General features: G+C 37.9%; 1 protein-coding gene across 1 annotated transcript in view; it reads left to right on the top strand.

Moving 5' to 3' along the window:
• CNTNAP2 (contactin associated protein 2) overlaps positions 1-21,023 on the top strand; it is a 2,768,972-nt gene that overhangs the window by 2,730,765 nt on the left and 17,184 nt on the right. The window contains exon 22 of the mRNA XM_007504517.3: positions 1-72. This exon is cut by the window's left edge and continues 159 nt beyond it. Coding sequence (XP_007504579.1) covers positions 1-72 — 72 coding nt within the window. The remainder of the gene's footprint in view (positions 73-21,023) is intronic.

A 21,023-nucleotide genomic window follows, 5' to 3' on the forward strand; every position in this document is an offset into this window, starting at 1 on the left:
CCAACTGCGGAGCTTCCCCCTTGACCATCCCCCCCATGTCTGCTGCCACTGATCCTTGGCACTTAGATTCAGGTAATGTCTCAGGAAAATATTGATACTCTGATTTCTAGTGGTAAAAACAATTCTAAATAATAATAATTTCTATTTTTTTCTCAACCTGTGATTTCATTAGTGTAAGGAAACCAAATGTTTTGAAATTTACTTATCAAAATTTTTGGAAAAAAAAAGTCAAAAACCCAAAGTTAAGGACTCTGGTTTAGGCTTTCAGATTATCTGAACAAATTGTCTTCCTCATCTTTTTTTTATTCCTTTTGCCTCTTTGATGGTTTCTTAGTCAGATAGCATATGCGCCGTTATCAAAAGAATGGATTCCATATAGAACCATGTTGAACTTCTCCCACAGCTTCTGCTTTTTGCAATAAGCAACTCAGGAAGGAGTCTGTTTTCATCTCCATGGCTGTCCTTGGGAAAGAAAAAGGAAATTCTTATCTAAGTCAGCATTTCAACTGATGAATCATAACATAGTCACCCTCAAAGCACAGGATGAAAATAAAACCATACTTTAAATGCATTCAAATGCTGAATTCTTGAAGGTGAAATGAAAGTATTAAAATTCCATTTTTGTGATGTCTTTGCAGGGATGAAACTTATGTTCTCTTCCTTTCCTTCCCTGGTCTTATACAGCTTGAAATGAGATGATCAGATCATGCTTCATTACACAACTTAAATATCCAGAAAAACCTCATTGTGTTAATGAGATATAATTGGTAATTTTATTGGTAACAGCAATGTGTACTTAATTTCTTTAGCCATATACCAGACCTATCATAGCATTTATTAACTTGATTGCAATCATTTATGGAGAATGAAGCTAAGAAAAGAGTCAACTTGTGTCTCATTTTTTTTAAAAAAGCCAATTTAGAGACTATGTATTATAAATTCATAGATTTAAAGCTGGAAGGGATGAGAGGTTGTTACATCCAGACTCCTCATTTTATAGAAGAGGAAACGAGTCTGGGAAACATTATGGGACTTACCCAGGGTCACTTTCTAAGTAAGTGAGAAGTGCGATTTCTTCCTCTCTCCTCTTTCAGCATGAGATAGAGCATTTCTCTTTGTCCCTCTCATTTAGATTCATGTAACATAGTAAAAGGGCAGCTAGGGAGCATAGTGGTAGAGTACTGAGGCTGAAATCAGGAAGACTCCTCTTCGTGACTTCAAATCCAGCCTCAGACACTTCCTAGCTGTGTGACCCTAAGCAAGTCACTTAACCCTGTTTGTTTCAGTTTCATCATCTATAAAAGGAGTTGGAGAAGAAAATGACAAAGCTCTCCAATCTCTTTGCCAAGAAAACCCCAAATGGGGTCAGAAAAAGAGTCAGACATGATGGAAGCAACCCAACAACAACAAAAGCATAATTAAAAGCTCTCCATGTACTAATGGACATTAATAAACACTTGCTTTTTTAAGAGTGTTTTTAGGATAACACAACAAGGTCAGCTGGGTTGCCATTGCTCATTGGCTGGTTTGAAACAAGGAAAGTTTTCCTCCTGAGAAGTCAAGTCAGAAAATTCAAACCAGAGACAAGTAAAATGAGGAAAGACCGCGGGTCGAGATGAGAAGGTATCCTCAGAGAAGTGCCTTCCATCACAAGACGGGATAAAAGAGAAAACAATTAATAGTCTTTGGGAATGCACAGATGTTTACTCCTGCTGTCCCTGGGAAAGACTAGCAGAATGCAGTGGGTGCTGGAACAAAACATCACCACGCTGGCATCTGACACAAGCCTCTCTTCAGCTAGGAGAAAGTTGAGTTTGCTCATCTTTACGATAACTCCATTCACAAACCATTTGTCTTTTAATTCTTGTGAAATACAAATCTAGTTAATTCTGTGTCCCTAGAAAAAGCTAGGCTTTCTGCAAGGAATGTTTCAATGATTTTTATTGATAATAACGGTCAAAAAGAAAAACCTACTATACAGTTTGTGGTGTGCCAATGATTACATTATGGCTCATATGTAAGAAAGTACCCATTTGCAAATAATAGAAATATAAATTCCAGCCATATTTAGAAATCACCTTAAGTTCACATATGTGCAAAGGGGCAAGTACTCCAATACATAGTTATTGACCATGAAAGTGACTGGCAAAAATGTGAGTCCTGATTTCATATTTACTAAGCATTTTATATGTTCTCATTAACTTCCACTTTTGTTGTTCAGTTCATTTAGTCATGTCCAACTCTTCACATCCCCATTTGGAGTTTTCTTGACAAAGGTCCTGGAGTGGCTTGTGATTTCCTTCCCCTACCCCATTTTACAGATGAGGAAACTGAGGCAAACAGGATTAAATGATTTGTCCAGGGTCACACAATGAGTAGATGCCTGAGGTTGAGTTTTAACTGTGGTCTTCTTGACTCCAGGCCTGCTGCTCTATGCACTCTACCACCTAGCTGCGCCTATGACTCCCTCTATACCTGTCAGCATTCTTACCACAGCACTGATCATGTGTGATTGCTGATAAGAAACATATTCACCTGGAGTTTGTTTTTTTAAACCCTTACCTTCCGTCTTAGAATCAATACTGTGTATTGGCTCCAAGGCAGAAGAAAGGTAAGGGCTAGACAATGGGGATCAAGTGACTTGCTCAGGGTCACACAGCTAGGAATTGTCTGAGGCCAGATTTGAACCCAGGACCTCCTGTCTCTAGGCCTGGCTCTCAATCCACTGAGCTACCCAGCTGCCCCACATATAATGTTTTAAAGTTGATACATTGGATACATGTTCTCAGTTGAGCTGCAAACCGATCCTTGAAGTAGCTATGATCATCCCCACTCTACAGATAAGAAAACAGTCTTGGAGTGTGACTTGACCAGGGTCATATAATTAGTTTCTTTGGAAGGAAGAGAATCCAGGCCATCCCAACTCCAAATACAGTGGTCTGCCCCCTAGACCAAGCACTGCCTCCTCTGAAAAGTCAGTGGGGCAAGAGGTGTTTACTTGACAGTCATTGCTTTGTTAACATGATAGATTTTTATTTTTGGTACATTATTCTCTGGCTTCTATGACTATCCATTTACCCATTTAAATTATTTGGGAAAAGGGATTTTGTTTGGTTTTCCTCAATGAGTCTATTAAAGACTAGATAATGATGGAGTGGCTTGAGTGAGAGAAGCACAGATTTGTTATAATCTGATTCAAAAACAGAATGTGTACATGTATTTGCATATCAAAACATATTCACATTCATGTTGATGTTCTTATGGTGGAGAGCACTAGACTTTATGACCTGTGGAAGACCAGTAGTGCCCTCCCTCCTCGGGAGGAGCTAGGTGGAAGACTTTGAGTTCAGAATGTGGTCTACATAGTCCCTCATGCCCTTTGGCTAGGCATAATGGCTTCTCTTCTTTGGGAAGGAGAATAGGATTTTCAGTCATTTTCAGTTATTTCTGACTCTTTGTGGCCCCATTTGGAATTTTCTTTTAAAAGATATTGGACTGGTTTGCCATTTCCTTCACTAGCTCATTTTACAAATGAGGAAACTGAGGCAAAAAGGACTAAATGAATTGCCCAGAGTCACAGAGTTAGTACCTGAGACTAGTTTTGAACTCAGGAAGATGAGACTTTCTGAGTTCCAGTCTGGCCCTCTATCTCCAGAATCACCTAGTGGCCCAAAGAAGAAAAAAGATATATTGAGATTTTGTTGCCATATAAAAATAAAAATAAGATTAAAAAATAAAACATCCACCTGGTAGAGCAAAAAGAGCACTGGATTTAGAGTAAAAAGAGTTGGATTTGATTCCTCTCTGTGGGACCTTGGACAAGTCTCCTGATTTCAAAGTCCTCATCTGTCAAGTGAAAGGTTTAAGTTAGATATGGGATATTGTGAGGCTGAAAGGAAAATAATGAATGTAAAGCACTTCACCAATTTTAAGGGGCTAAATAAATGCTGGTGACTATTACTATTATTATTATTAGCCTCTAGTCACTAGTCCTTCAGTCTGGTAATGGCTTTATTGTGTCTTCAAGCAATATTTATAGAGCAGAACAGAGGTATTTTCCAAAGTTAACATGCTCATCATTTCTTACCCTAAAGTCTTAGGTTAACACTTGTAAATGTTTTATATATGGACTTTGGGAAGAAAAAAAAAAGGAATGACCACACTTTGAGTTTAATTTGTATTATTAAATTTTCTCAAGTCTAATCAATCAGCAAAACAACCAGTTAAAGCCCTGGTTTATAGTGATTGACACTTTTCAAGGTATAAATACTTACACTGAATATTTAACAAGGTTTCATCAGCCTGTTTGAGGTGGCTCCAACACACCATTGGACTAGATAATGTACAAGGTCCCCTCTAGCTCTAAATACTGTAAAGGTTAAATTTAATGGTTGGATGCAGTTTATTTACCAAAATAGAAGGGAAACAATAAAGTAGAGAAATGTTAAAGAGGTTGATAAAATACCTATACTAGTCCTCAGCCAGGAGGGCTGGTAGTGAGTAATCACATGGCCTCCTCCAAGATGGAAGCTAGTCTCTTAGGAAACTAGGAAGGGAGTCAGCCTTTCACTTATCCAACAAGTAGTCTAGGAGTTAGTCTAAGTTGAAGTCATGATCCACCCTGCAGTCACCAGTGAGGTTCCCTCAAAGACTATCTCCAAGAGACACTCTGGGACTCAACTTTACCAGAAGGCCAGCTGAAGGATTTTGTGGCTTTTATGGTGGTTTCATATCCCCGCCCCTCTTCACAGGGGCCAATCCCAGTTTCCAAAATTGTCACACCTCTTATTCTCTGAAGGTAGTAGCTCTCCTCCTAGGATTCACAGGTTTCTGAGTGTGTAAACACTTAAAAGAATTCAAAAGTTTCTGGCTCTTTGAGTTAGAAAACAGGGTGGAGCTCTTCCAAGTATCTTGCTGGCTTCTCACCTCTAAAGGTGTTAACTCTTCTCCTAGGATTAAGAGTTTGTGGACTTCCCTTACTTTAGGGTTAAGTATGGATGATTTTGTTGATTAATTCAAAAGTAGACAAAAGGGTTAATCCTGTCTTCAGTCTAGTGAGGTACCAAGTAAGGGTACTTAGGTTATTGTTTTTCCAAAGGCTTAACTCCAACTAGGCAAAGAGAACAAAGGATTCCCTTTTCACAAGTGCAAACTCAGAATAGACAAAGAGAACCAAGAATTTCCTTTCCCAACACTATGATAATGTCACTAAAACTCAAGATAACAGAGGTGTGACTGAGGGTAAACATAAATCTCAGAAAATTCAGTGTTAGTCAAAAAGACCTTTGAACTAGAAATGAAGGGATACCTATTAATTGGGGAATGACTAAAAAACTGGCATATAATTATGAGGAAATAAGACTTTAGGGTAAGAAATGATGAACAGGTTAATTTTGGAAAAATATGGAAAGACTTAAATGAAATTACAGAGTGAAATGAGCAGAACCAAGAGAAAAATATACATAGAAACAAGTATTGTTTGAAGAATGACTTGTATATGTCAACCTCCAGAGGAAGAATTGATTAATAGAAAAAAAGACAGATTTGCATAGTACATATACATATATGATATATATATGGTTTGGGTTGTTTGTTTTTGTTTTGTTTTTTTTGTCCAATGATGCCTTCTCTAATGGGGGGGGGGTGTTTTAACATAACAAATAAATTTAAATTAAAAAAAAAAAGAAATGTTAGCACATTGCAAGTGCTTTTAATTGAGAGTTAGTTACACCATAGGGGAGCAGACTCCCACCTACACGGTGACATTTGTAGGTTACCATGACACTCTTCAATGTGAATGCAAACTATTGATTTCTAAAGCTCAGGATTTCCACAGCTTTGTCTTGCCACTTAGCAAGACCATTATTATTCATTTTGTTCTGGATGTGGAAAGGAGGAAGCCAAGACTAGAGAGGGAAGCAGGTGCTCCATGACCCATCCAAGATCAGTCAAACCTTTGGGTGATAACATATTCAGTGCATGGATTCAGTGGACAGACTCTTCAGGGACTTAACTGAGTTACCAGGGATGAGCCAGGTTTCCGGAGAGAGAGAAAGTTCAGTTCCACATCCATTTTTTCTTATCTCTCCCTGATTTCACCTTAAACTGTTACCTACTCTCATTTTTAGCCCTCTGTTTGTGTAATCCAGACCTTTCCAGTTGCTATGGTGACTTTCCTCTAATGGCAGAGCAGCTGTCTCCAACAAGTCGCATTGTTAGCTCTGACCTCACTCATGTGTAACAGGAATGTGATGGGAGGGAAACAAAATGAGATTGAAATAAATCCTGGCTCTGTGAGCTGCCCCAAAGGCTGTGCCCCTCCCTCGTCACCTGTTGGTCCCTTCCCATGGCCCTGCCTCCCCATCCTCATCTCCAGGCTCAGACTCCATTTGGGTAAAAGTAGCATCCTGTGCTAGAAATGACCGGGGTCCTCCGTGAGGCTGTGACAGCTGAGCAACTGGTCCACCATAGCAGGCAGCAGAAAGACTAAAATCATCACTCATTGCTGGGTGGAGGGGGTGGGGTTAGGGGGGAACTGAAGGTTTCTCCTATAAAGATTCCCTAAAGAATGGCCTTTTTGTAATCCTATTGGTGGTTTCCCTAGATATGAATTTCTAAATAGAATCATTCAATATAAATCCTTGCCCATGTGGAAGGGGACACCAACAAAAATGCTGTGACTTTGTCAAATAGGAACCTTTTGTTCCCTACCCTTCCAGTGCTCCCTGTAATTTGTAAGACTGCAAAGATTTTTGTGCATATAAATAATTTGACACAGAGAACCTATGAGAAAGGCACTATGGGAATCCAAATGATAAATAAAGTGACCAGTTACTCCCACTGTGGCATTTTGTTTTATTGAAGGCCATAGCCCATTATTCTATGGATAGAAAAACCAGAACTTGTTCGTGCTTGAGCAGATCTCACAAATCATCTACTACAAGCCCCTTATTTTACAAGTAAAGAAGCAGAGGCTCAAGTAAGTTCAGTGACATACTGGGGTCACTCAGTCGGACATCAATAAGCATTTATTGAGTATGTACTTCCAATGTCAGTCAGATAATACACAATTATTAATCACCTGCTAACTGCCAGACACTGTGCTATACTCTGAGGATATTAAGTTGGGTGGAAGGCGTTGTCCCAGGGGTGGTATCTCCCCTCCAATCAGAAGGCTAGGTTTCAATACAGAATGCAAACAATGCAGATGCTGGCTGACCTTGGGGGGGGGGGGAAGGAGAAGTACCTTAAGACGGAGAACCAGGAATTCCAAGCAGTAGAGCAGAGGAAAGAAGACATCTCCTAGAGGAAGGAGAACTCGTGCAGAGTGCAGACAGGACCAGGGCCAGGAGGAATGGGCTGTGGAATGTGTCAGGATTTATGTGTAATAAGCCCGAGCCCTGCCTGGTGTCTAAGATTACAGGAGATCCCGTCTCACTGATGAACAAAAGAATCATTAACTTAATAAATGTTGATTTCATACTGCTAGTTCCTTCTGGGAGAGGCAGGGTTCTGGGCAGGAGGCACACAGACAAAAAACAACGAAATCCTTTACCTTCATGAGTTTACCATGGGAATGGCCAAGTTACAAAGTGCTTTTACAACAGCAAGCCTCTGAGGTAGCTGGTACAAATATGACTTCCCTATTTTTTTTTTAAACCCTTACCTTCCTTCTTGGAGTCATTACTGTGTATTGGCTCCAAGGCAGAAGAGTGGTAAGGGCTAGGCAATGGGGGTTAAGTGACTTGCCCAGGGTCACACAGCTGGGAAGTGTCTGAGGTCAGATTTGAACCTAGGACCTCCTGTCTCTAGGCCTGGCTCTCAATCCACTGAGCTACCCAGCTGCCCCCCCCCCCCCTATTTTTTAAATTAGGAAACAGACTCAAGAATTAAATGATTTCTCTAAGGTCAAGTAACTAATACAAGTGGGAACCAGGATTTGAATTCAGGGACACTGACTCCAGGTTCCTCAAGCTTTCTACTCTACCAGAGATCTTATCAGATATAATGTAACAAACAAGTGTAATGAAAAGTAGAATGGGAGGTTTTACAAAAACAACATAGTAAAAATAAAAAATGAATCATCATCATGAGATATGTGGTTTAGAACCCCATAGGTGAAGCTAGTTCAACTTCAAAACAATCTACATATAATATAAATTAAAATTTAGACTACTGTGATGCAGAAAAAGTCTTTGCAAAAGCCAAAATGTACTCCTGATAAATAAAATAAATATAGCAGCCTCATTCAATATGATTTTTTATAAATCTTTAAGCAAAGAGCCAGCCAACATAATATGCACTAGAGAAACCCTATAATTGTGGATAAAAACAGACACAGAATGAGAATGCCAACTTTCACAGTTTATATTTAATCTAGTATTGGGAAACAGGCAAAAGATATTTTAAAAATTAACATTGAAAATTAAAAGGTGAAAAATATTATTATTACAGAGTCAGCCAGGTGTAATGAATGACATACCTGGAGTCAGGAAGAGCTAGATTCAAATCCAGCTCCAGACACTTAGAGGTTGTGTGGCCTTAGGCAAGTCACTTAAACTTTGTTAGCATTGGTTTCCAAATCTGTAAAATAGGGATAATAATATCGCCTTCCTTACTAGTTGTTATGAGGATCAAGCTAGATAAAGTTTGTAAAGTACTTGGCAATCCTTAAATATATAAGATTTTATTAATAATCAATCAACCAGTCACCAAGGATTTCTTAAGCACCCACTAAGTCTCATGTAAAGTGCTAAACATTGGAGGATCAAAAAATTTTAAAACAATCTATTTCCTCTAGAAGCTTACGTCCAGTTGGGAGAAACAAGCTAACTAGCTATCAACAAACAGATGTATATCTGAATAGGCATATATATATATATATATATATACATATATATATGTGTGTGTGTGTGTGTATGCATATGTGATTGATATTATATACATGTGATGCATATATAATGTGCCAGATAAATATAAAATAACAATCACAAAATAATTATCAAACAATTAGTAACTAATCTACCTAAAATATAAGTATCCTATTTAAGGAAAAGTATAAAAGTATAATGATAAAAATAAGGAAAACTTCAGTGTTTAGGGCACACTAAATATTCATTCAATGTCATAAACATTGCACTACCAAAATTAATTCTTATAATCTATTTCAGGATCAATCAAAAATACCCAGGTTTTTTCTTCATAGAGCTGTGTAAAATCAGAATGAAATGCTTCTAGAAAAACAGAGAGACAAGAACATCAAAGAACATACTTGGGGAGGGAGGGACTAAATAAGGTGGAATTGTTACTTCACAAAGGAAATCTCTTAGGCATAAGGTAGTTGTCCTTGATCACTTTAGAATAAAAACCTTTGTTTAAACTTAAAAGGCAATATAATGAAAAGAGGGGAAAACTGTGAAAAACATAAAAGATTAAAAATGGAGATCTAAACCATAGGTGGAAACCCTTACAAAAAAAAACCCCATTTTTTAGGGTATAAATGTTAAAGGAATGTAATGACTGTTTAGAAAAGAAGGAACACAAATTGTTAATTACCACTTGAAATTATACTCAATTTCACAAGTGATCAAAGTGATACAAATTAAAACATCTCTGTCATGCCCTCTCATACCCACCAGATGGGCAAAAATAACTTAAAGCAGTAAGACTTGGTGTTAGTGAGTTGTGGGAAAATGAGTATACTCATTCATTGATGGTGGAATTGCAATCTTGTAAACTTTTTGAAAAGCCAATGAATAGTAAAAGGTGTCAAAAATAAAACCCTTTGATCCATTGCTAAGAATTTGAGAGTTGCCAAGAAAAAAAGAACATTATCAACAGGGACTATCAGTTCAATAAGTTTTCTATAGCAGCATATTTGTATTTTTTTTTAACTCCTGGAAGTAATCTAAATATCCAACAATAGGAGAATGGTTAAATAAATTGTGGGATCCTAATGCAGCAGAGTAAAAGTACTATAGTGCAAATATGTTAGATAATATGAGAAATATGAAGAAATCTACAAGAAAAGTTATAAAAGAAAGGAAAATTGGAGGAGGGGGACGGAATAAAAAAATACATATTACAACCAGAGGAAATGAAAAGTTAGTAGGTGGTGCAGCTAGGTGGATAGAGTGCCAGGCCTTCAGGTAGGGATCCTGGGTTCAAACCTGAACACAGACCCTTCCTGCCTGGGTGACCCTGGGCAAGTCAGTTAACTCAACTGTCTAGTCCCTATAGTTATTCTGCCTTGGATTTGATACTTAGCATCAATTCTAAGAAGGAAAGGGTTTTTAAAAAATCAGTAGGTATGTAAAACCAGACAGAAAAAAAAAAGCTCATATTTAGGAATATTGAAAAGCTATAAAATTTTAGCCACTTATTTATTTACATGTAAATAACTTAATTGTTTATATTCATGCTTAATAATAAGCACATAAATTATTCTAATATGAGGCTTTGAAATTGAATATAAATTTAACTCTTAAATGTATACTTTTTCTGGTTTTGATACCCAATTAGCTCCCAGGCTGTTAGTAGCCTCCAAATTCTGATAATATGAAAGAAGAGAAAGATCTTTACATTGCTGTAACTAAAAATTGATCATTGTTTTTTCTTAAGGAACTCTATAAGATCATAAATTATTAACTTTAGATTTAGTGCCGGAAAGGGCCATAGAAGTCAGCAAGACCAAATCTTTCATTTTACATATGAGGAAATTGAGGTGGAGAAGCTAAGTGATTTGGCCAGGGCCACAAAGAAAGTCTCTGAGGCAGGATTAGAACTCATCTTCGTGATTCAAATCAAAGACTCATCTATTCTGCTACCTAACTCCCTTTAATTAGTGTCATCATCCAGGCATCTTTCTGAAAAGCACCAGAAAGTTATCTTGAGCAAAGAATAATTGGCCTCCCACGGTTCTCTTTGATGGCTAATGGTTATTCCACCTAAGAGCTGAGCAAGTTGTCTTTTGAAATCTTGTTTTGCCAAAGGTTAATTCAAATACAGAAAAGTTCAAAAGACAGCTAGAATATTCATTAGGCAATCTTCTTGTTCAGTTTTCTGAAGTCTGACCTCTTAGAAGGAAAGACATTGTCTTGGGATTCAAGTTTGCTGCAAATGCAGCAGAAAAGAAAATTTCACAACTAAGTGCCCAGCTGGTTTTATAGCAAGAAACGTAAAATACACAATGAATTCATTTTTAAAGCACTTTGGGCTTCCTCATACTCCCTGATGATTGTACCACACAGAAAACCCAAGATCATCCTGTCATCAGAGTAAGATTCAAGGAGACTCCCCTTTTGTCACAGTGACCTTCTTCATCCAAGGGCCTCTGAGAAACTGGTAACCAACAGAGCCAATGCCAGCCTTTACCTACAAGGAGAAAACCTTCTTAAAACACTGACAGGGCCAGGTCCCAACAGGAGGTTGTATTCCTGTAGTCTGTCACCAGATGTGGTAGCATACCCTTTATTCTAAGGGGGAAATTGTCTGCAAGTTAAAAACATAGGTGATGTAGTTAAAGATGAAATGATTCACAAAATTATTTTATTATTCATTTTTCTGCCCCAGAAGAAGCTTGATGATTAAAGAGAACATTCACATAGTATCCAGCTGCTCTACAGATAGCCTATACATTTATACTGATAAAAAGTAAAAGGAGATCCTTATATCCACTCTAGTTTCTTCAAGCCATTTATGCACAACTGTTCCTTCTCACAAACAGTTCCACTCATCTGCTTACAAGATTTTAGGGTGACAAGGATAGTGGCGGTCACCTTACCCCCCAGCTATGGATTGTGAAAGCTTAAACCCTTTTTGGAAAATCATATAATGCCCCATGGAATTCCAGTAGTGCATTCGCAAGAGAGAAGTCTGAGAATGGAAAGAATGGTGCCCCTGGAGAGAGAGACTGGTTCTGAGAATATCTCGGGCTCTAGCAGCAACCTATAAGAGAATGTAATTATGAAACAGTTAAGAGGAAGTCTTTACAAGTGAATAACAGATTTGGTTTTTTCACTAAGGCACTTTCTCTTCTTACTGATCCAACTATTTCCTTAATCACTCTCCTTGGAAACCAAAGACAAGTTTCAGCAGTGGAAATTTATTCATAGTGCCCTACTCTTGGTCCATTGCCTTAAGAAATACAAGTGTATTTGCATAGAAATATATTTGGAAATTATAGCAATATAAGGAGTCAGCTACCAGCCCATTATGTGCAAGTTGGAACTGTGACCACTCTGTGGTTATATTCAAATGTATCTATGATCTAATCAACTGGTGCCCTCCCTCCCTCTCTTATATTATTTTTTCCATTTATAGATGTGCATGCTATCTCCCTCTAATAAAATGCAATTTCCCTGTGAATAGGGGGATTGTTTCATTCTTTTTTATTTGTTCACTGCCTACCACAGTATCTGGCACATAGTAGGAGCTTAATAGCTGCCCTTTGAATGACTGATTGATCAATTTCCAGTGATCTGAAGAACAACTTATCCATGCCTGCTTGGCTTATACTGTTCTTGTCCATGTCTTCTCATTAATTCATCCCAGGCTTTATTCAATGTAGTGGAAAGAATGAATATGTAATATCAACTAATGTTTTTAAAGTGGGCTACTCATAAGGCATCCTACTTATAGACCACTGCATCTAAAAATCAAAGATAATTTAGATGGTTTTACTACATTACCTCAGGTCTTATACATATGTCAGTGTGTAAGGAAGCCAGCCTTGGGTATTAGACATTGCTGGCATCTTCCCAGGGCAGTAGCTTCTTCTCTTCTTGCCAATCCAGAGATCTTTGAATTTTGTCCTTAAGACTAAGAGTGTTCACTTTTCATTTCTTTCTTCTGGTTACTAAATTCTAACTCTGAGATTTCCAAGACAACCCATCCCTACCCCCCTCAACCATCCTAGTGCTTTGGATTCCCAGATATACTGTACCCAAGTGTAATTACACAGCAATTTTCTGTTACTGCCACTATCTCCTCGCATGACTTTTTTCTCTTCTTCCTCTTGAACTCTAGACCACAAGAATTTAAATTCACAAGGTTATTTACAATAGAAAAGAGAACATAAACCTTTAGAAATTATACAGTAGGGAAAGACAATTAGAAATATACATCGAAGAAATTTTTCCATACTGACCCAGACTGTCCTGTGCTTAAAGCTTTTTATCTAACTTTTAACTAAAATTCCTCACATGCTTTGCCCGATTGTGACCTTATCAAAACTGGAGATCAAGGTCAGAGATGTCAGATACTTGGCCAGTAGCCCACAACACTCTTCAGTTCAGTCAGAATCAGATTAAAATGTGATTGGGAAATATTTAACAAAATAAATGAAAATACAGTAGGACACAGATAATGCTAACTTGTGGTTTTGAAGCCCCCGTGCCTGCAGGAATCCTAATATTCATTTTCTATTTCTATTTCTATTAGAAATTTCTATTCTATTCTATTAGAGTTTAATTTAATAATTCTATTTTCTATTCTATTCTATCCCATTCTATTCATTTCTATTAGAGTTTATTACCACTGATCTAGGAAATGGCATACACCTTTCCTATAGCTCTCTAGTGGAATAGATTCATCCTTTTCAGTATGCTCTTAAATGACTGTTGGTAATTAGGTCCTGGGTTCAGGATGCAGCTCTTGACTCTAATCTTCAGATCTCTTTTAGTCAATTGGGAAGCAGACTAGTGTCATAGGACGTGTTTGCTCTATTTTTCATATGACTAATTGTTCACTTAGTTAATTGGTTTCTGACAAAGGAGTAAAAAAAAGAAAATCAAAACAGGTAAAGATGATGGGGAGAAGCAGTCATGCAGAGAGGCTACAGAGAGTGTCTTGGTTTGACCTGGGATCAGTGTAGCCCCTGCCATATTCTACCTGTGTGATGTAAAATGTCCATTCTCTCCCCTCCTTCACACCACTTGCCCCAGATACATTTTGTGGTGCATGCATAGGCACAAAAATTCCTAATCATGGCTCTGCTTCAATGCTCAATTCTTAGCACAGTGCTTGGCATAAAATAGGTGCTTATTAAATGTTTATTGCTTGATTAATGTCCAAAACTAAATTGTACTTAAGCTACAACCTGAATTTTATTCTTCCTTAGCATATTCTAATTATCTTTCCCATCCTGAGTTCAGACCAGGTAAAAACGTGAACATTTATCATAGAAATTTTATTTAAAAATCTCATTCCTGACATCATGACAAAAATGAAATCTCAATTCACCAATATCATTAAACTACTTAGTTTTTATATGATGTGGTTACTACCAGGGACCGTCAAATTCCCCATACTGCTGTGTTAGTGTGAACAAATGTTTTACTGAATGAGAAAACCTATAAAATAGATTAATGTTCACGAATTTCTAGATACTTAGTTTGTTGGATGAAAGGGTTATCCTTTTGAGTACCAAGGCAAAAGGATAGTGTTCCCTAGACCTGAGTTCAAATCCAGCCTCAGACACTTAATAGCCATGTAACTCTGGGCAAGTCATTTCACTTCTGTTTGCCTCAGTTTCCTCAACTACAAAATGGGGGGTGGGGGATCATAATGACACCTGTTTCCCAGGGTTACTATGACGACCAAATAAGATATTTGTAAAGGACTTAGCATAGTTCCTGGTACAGTTGGTACTATTCCTTCCTACCCCATTCCCCACTGCATTTATTCATGCTATCTGAAGCTTGAATTGATGTAAAAATGCTAGATTGTCCTTAATAGCATTCAGTATTTTCTTAATGCTCCACTGATGGTTGACATGAAGGTATGGAGGGCATGGAGGGAAGAGATGGGGAGGAACATTAGAGACATTGCTTTTTGTTGAAGATTGTTTCTATGAATTTGGTATCATGATTTTGAGCTGTAAAATGAGACTATTTGAAAGCTCAGGGTGAGTGGAAATAAACTTTGAAGTGCTATAGATTATTTTGTAATTACCACATTATAGCTACTATGCTAGTGTGATTAGTGAGGAAATGATCCCTGTTGCTTCTCAGGTGTTTCTGGGAAGTCTGATAAACTGGAGCAATATCAACAATAACACTCTGATGGCAGAAAGTGAAGAAGAATTAAGAAGTCTCTTGATGAGGGTGAAAAGGGGGATTATAAAAGCTGGCTTGATGCTTAATATTAAAAAAAAAACAAAGATCTTAGCAACTGATCCCATTGCTTCCTGACAAACAGAGGGAGAAGAAATGGAAGTGATGTCAGATTTCATATTCCTGGGCTCAAAGATCACTGCAGAAGGGACTGCAACCATGAATTTAAAAGACTCCCTTGGAGAGACAGTTATGGCTTACCTGGACAGATACAACAACAACAGCAACAAGATATTGCCTTGCTAGCACAGGTCCGTATTGTCAAGACTATGGTTTTTCCAAAGCAATATATGGCTGTGAGAGTTGGACCATAAGGAAGGTTGAGAGCCACAGAATCCACACTTTTTGAACTGTGGTTCTGGAGAAGACTTTTGAGAGTCCCTTGGACATCGAGATCAAATCAGTCAATATTCAAAGAAATTAATTCAGACTGAAAGGTCAAATACTGAAGCTGAAGCCTAAATACTTTGGCCATGTACTGAGAAGACAGGACTCATTGGAAAAGACCCTGATGTTGGGAAAGACTGAAGGCAAAAGGAAAAGGGGACATCAAAGGTTGAGATGGATAGTGTCGTGGAAACAAAATGAACTTGGTCAAACTGAGAGACGGTGGAGGACAGAAGGACATAGCACTCCATGGTCCATGGTGTCATGAAGAGTTGGACCCAACTGGACAACAACAGCAACAGCTGAGTTATTCACACTGAAGTGGCTTTGTACTCCATCACATCACATTTTATCTCCAGCTCCAATAGCCAGGAAGTAGATAATCTCTATCCAACAAATTAAAAGGTTAAAATATACAATATTTCAGAGATACTACAATGAAAGGCAAACCAGTGTAGTGAATATATAACTGACCTCAGAGTCGAATCTTGTTTCAGACAACTAGCTACTGACTGTGTGTCTCTTGGGAAGGGACTTCATATCTCAGGATCCCCACCCAATTCACTAAAACTCTCAGTTACAGAGCACATGTTAACAAAGGGAGGTCCTCATGGTAAATCCTGTCCACTAATCATAGCTCCAGTCAAAAACAAAAAACAGCAATGAAAATATCTATTCTTAATACATCAAATTTTATTTAAAATATTTAAAATTAAACTTCAAATGCAATGATAACAGAATGACCATCGTACTATCTTCTCTGATGCCTCTGCTTTGGAGAATTATTTTATTCAAGAGAAAGTGCCCAGGGAAATGCCTCGGCTCACAGTTTTTAAACTTAGTTGTTTTGCTTCTCAGGCACCTTCTTAATATTGGTTAGCCACGTTCACGTTTTAAAAGTCATTCCCTCCATGCCTGGACAAGTGAAGAATTGTAATTAGAAAAGCTGAGGCCTGTTTTTATTGCGGGCCCTACGTCAGTAGAGAAATATGGTGAGGACAGTCTATCATTCACAGGCATCCCAGCATGCAAATAATTGCAAGAGTACAAATGATTCAACAGGAATAGAGTCAGAACTCTCAGAGAAAATCATTCCAATTTTCCCTCATTTACCATCTTTTTGAAAGCAGGAACTGTGGAGCCATCAGTAGTGTCAGTGAATCCACTCTGAAATCAGTTTAGGAATGTTTCTCATTTCTCCACACCTACAAGAGAAAAGAAAAGTTAGAACTGTGAGGAACAAAGAAGAAAGAAAAAAAAAACAGAAGAAATGGTGTATCTTGTCCAGGGCCAATAGAGCTCATCATTTCCATACTCAGATGTTCCTTTCCCTTCCTGATTCCAAGGCTCTGCTCCAAATTGAAAGTGGCAAACCCTATTAGGATAATCGTACTGCTCACTGAGCACAATCTGGAAAAGATTTTAGGGGGCAAGCAAAGCTTTCTTCTTGTTGAATATATCAGAATGGGTTTTCTAAAATACTTGTTTTCCTGGTTGAAGGCTTTTCTGTCTCTTCATCCCCCTTGACTTAAATGTACATAATACCATTGGTTTTGGTTTGGTTTGGTTTTGCCAGAGAGGTGATGAAATTGAAAAACATAACGATATCTTTTTGAGCTTGGACAGTATGGGAATTTGTTTTGCAGGATTTACGGGTCCATAATGGAGGTTTTGTTTTCCTTTGTGTTTTTAGGGGAAAGCAGTAGGAGGGACAAATAAAAAGAAAAAAAGAAATCTTATGTGTCGTTATGATAGTCAGGAAATCTGAATTTAAACTGTTACCCTGAGTAAGTCATATAACATCTTTTTACTTGAGGCCTGGGGCATGCAGTTAGGTGGTGCAGTGAATATAGCACCAGACCTTGAATCAGGAAGACTCATCTTTAGAGCTCTTATCTAACTTCAGACACATACTAGCTGTGTGACACTGGACAAATCCCTTAACACGGTTTGCCTCAATGTCCTCATCTGTAAAATGAGCTAGAGAAGGAAATGGTAAACCTCTCCAGGATCTTTGCCAAGAAAAGCCCAAATGGAGTCATGAAGAGTCAGACACAACTAGAGGGGGAAAAGTAACTGAACAGCCATGTTTTAGGCAATTCCCATAGACATTAGGTTGTAGAACTGGTTCTGATCTACATTTAGAAGAGGTAGTTTCATGACTAGGTGTTCCCTATACCAATGAAATGACAAATTTGGTTCCCTTTCCCAAAAAATAGCTATATAAAAAGATAATCCAGCAATGAGTATGTAGCTGGAATAGACGCTGCTAAAAGACATTGAGTTAGTCTCAGAAATTGAACAGGAGAAATTGAACCAGAGAAATGACTCCTTTAATAGCCCCATATTTGTCTCAGAAATAAAGGCCCATGATTTTAATAACACTATTCTTCTGGTGGAACCATGTGGCTGTGAGTCATGGAACACCAGAGACTCCAAATAATTAAAAGTATGACTCAGGGTCATGGCAGGTGAACATTGACTATAACATCACAAGGAACTACAAAGAAGAACTGGAACACAGGAGGTCCCCCAGGAAATGCATCCTTTATAGCTCTTGATCTACAATCCTTTTAAAGAAAAGATGATCCATCAGCAAGAATAAGAAGTAACATAAAGGATACACTGCCTGGGAGCTCCACTTGTCTCCTCCAGAAAAGCCCTTCACAGCCTGACCTCACCATCTCTTTTAAAGCTCTTTGCACTTTACTTCCCCTCTTATACAGTGAAATCCAACCAAATCATCCTTCCTTATGTTCCTCACACATGACTCACCATCCATTTCCCATCTCTAGGTTTTTCCATTGGCTGTCCCCATACCTGGACTCATTCTGTTTACCTTTGCTCCCTCATGTCCTTGTCTTCCTTTCAGAATCACTCAAGTACCATTTTCTACATGAAATCTTTCTTTCCCAATTACCTTAATGATTATTTCCTTCCCTTCTAAACCACTTTATTGCTGCTTTATTTATTAGTAGAGATTCACTTGATATTTATACTCTCTTTGTTTTTCTATGTAACTATTATCTTCCACATTAGAACATAAAGTTCTCCAAAGTTAGGATCATTTCATCTTTTATAGTTGCATTACCAAAACCTGGCACACAGCAGGAGTTTAATATATGCCTGTATATTGTGACCGCAAAAATGTGGGTTTCAAGACTTTGAATTGCCAAAAACTGTAAAGATAATTTTTAGTGTCTTGATTTTATATCAAAAATAAGTGGTCGCCATGGGAAAAATTCCCAAATATGAAATACCCAAGTCAGCTGGGTTTTATGGAGATTTTAATTAATATAAATGAAGGAATTAAGGAAAGGGAAAGAATAAGAGGAAATAGTAGGAAAAGGCTAAGGCCTAGGTCATTCTCTTTAAGAGAGAAACTAAGTCAGTCTTTAATCACTCACCACAAGATCTTTCCAAGTAAAACTCTAGTGTTCAGAGACCCAGCAGCCTCCTATGACTCCTGACCTCCAATTCAGCTACCAAAGCTGAACTAATCAAACTACCTTGAACTGGTTCAGACAGCTCCTTTTAAAGAGAAATTTCTCTTGTGTCACCTCTCCTAAATTTTCACTTCTACCAATCACAGTAGATGCTTTTCCTAGGACAGCCCATTCTTAGTTTTTAGTTCTCACTTTCTCTGGGTAGATTATATCTTCTGAGTACTTCACACCTCTTTGCTAAGCTTGACCCTTGCAAGTTGCCTGACCTTTTAGTGATTAATTTGACCTTCATAGGTACTTAGCACCCTTTTGTATTAGATCTAAAAATAGACCTAGCTTAAGGGTTTGGCCTCACTATAAGTATGAGTTAAGTACTTTCATTGTTCAGTAAGGAGTTTTACAACTTTATCTTCCCCTAAAGTATGCCTAAGTATGGGTGGAATAATGTAAAATTCCCAAAAGATTCCTGATCAAATACCTCCATTGTTTAAAATAAGGAATGACCTTAACCATAACCTTAAGGTAATGTTCCAAGGTAGAGTCTGAGAAATTTTAAGATTCACAATATCGATGGATTGATACTCAAGAAAGTGAGGAGCACTGCCAGCTTACTGTTTGGGCACACTGGCAAACTTATGGGAGGATAAAAGGACATAAGCAAGAGTTGCCCAGGATAAAAAGGGTACCTAAGCTAGCCAGTTCTTCATTTCTCACTAGTCTGCCTCCTAAACTTCTCTGCTGTGCCACTGAACCCAGTAACTTTATCTTCCCTCCTAACCCCATTCCACTCCTCCTTCTATATGTCACCTTCCCCTATCAGAACACAATCTCCCTGAGGCCTGGGACTTTCTTTCCCTTTTGCTTGTATTTTATCCCCAGCATTTAGCACAGTGCCTGGCACACAGGGTTTAATAAATTCTTGTTGACTTGAAGATAAGCAGACATGGATGAGTTGTAATCTACAGAGCAGGAACATCCACATTGATGAAATTAAAATTCCATTTTAACTCTCCAGGAAGGCAGAGAGCAGATTGAGAAATTCCAACAATGAAGGTTTGGTCTTGAGTAACTTGGGGAAAATTCAGTGTGTTTTCTTAGATCTTCCCTCAGTGAATTTCTGTGTTAGACTCCTTGACAATCCTTAATCACAAGAGGAAAACAAACTGAATGTGCCTGGCCTGGAGAGTCAGTCAACATTCTTCTATCAAGCACTCACTGTATTCTTTTCCTTTTATTCAAGGCCTTGTACTAAGTACTTAAAATACTAAGAAAAGCAAAACAGTCTTCTGTGTCCTCAAAGAGCTGCACAATGTAACAATGGCTGAGCACTAGGAGATCTGGTTTCTGGGCCCAACTCAGCCCAAAGGTGTGAGCTTGGACAGGTTACTTAATTTCTGGGTCTTCACTTTTTCTTCTGTACAAGGAGGGAATTAAAGTCATATCCTTTCTAACTCCAATAATTTGTAATCTATACACAGGATTATGTGGGAGTCAGCTCCTACTGGCTCACAATTGTTCAGTTTTCCATGGGAGAGTTTACATCTCAGAAAGCAGCAAACATGGCAAATTTATTGATTTATCATTTTGTTAACTGTCTGGACTTACAAAAGTTATGGAAAAAATATTAAAATTTTAAATATGTCCTACTTTTGGAGGGAAGAGGGAAGCTAGTTGTTAAACATTTACCAACTTTTGTGTTTATAAATGTCTGTAACTTTTCCATCCAATGCTCTTCTCTGTATACTTATAAATTAATTTTTGACCAAAAAGGAAAAATATGTTATTTCCCAACTTAGAAATAATAACATGGCATATCCTATTATATACTGCAATGGTCCTGTCTTCAAATTGCTATCTGGTCTTTTGTCTCTGAGGTCTGAGGTTGTCAGTCATCAGTCAATACTAATGAAAACACTTATTTGCATTTAAGAGAACTAAAAAAACTTATTTGCACTTAAGAGAACTAAAAAAGAACAATGACAATAGAGCTACCGAAGAAATGTGTATCTTTTCCTGAGTGGTACTTGTAAGAAGCCAAACAATTTAGCCAGGAGAGTGAATAAAACCTAACTCAGTG

The sequence above is a fragment of the Monodelphis domestica genome, chromosome 5 (genome assembly GCF_027887165.1).
Source record: "Monodelphis domestica isolate mMonDom1 chromosome 5, mMonDom1.pri, whole genome shotgun sequence".
Lineage (NCBI taxonomy): Eukaryota > Metazoa > Chordata > Mammalia > Didelphimorphia > Didelphidae > Monodelphis > Monodelphis domestica.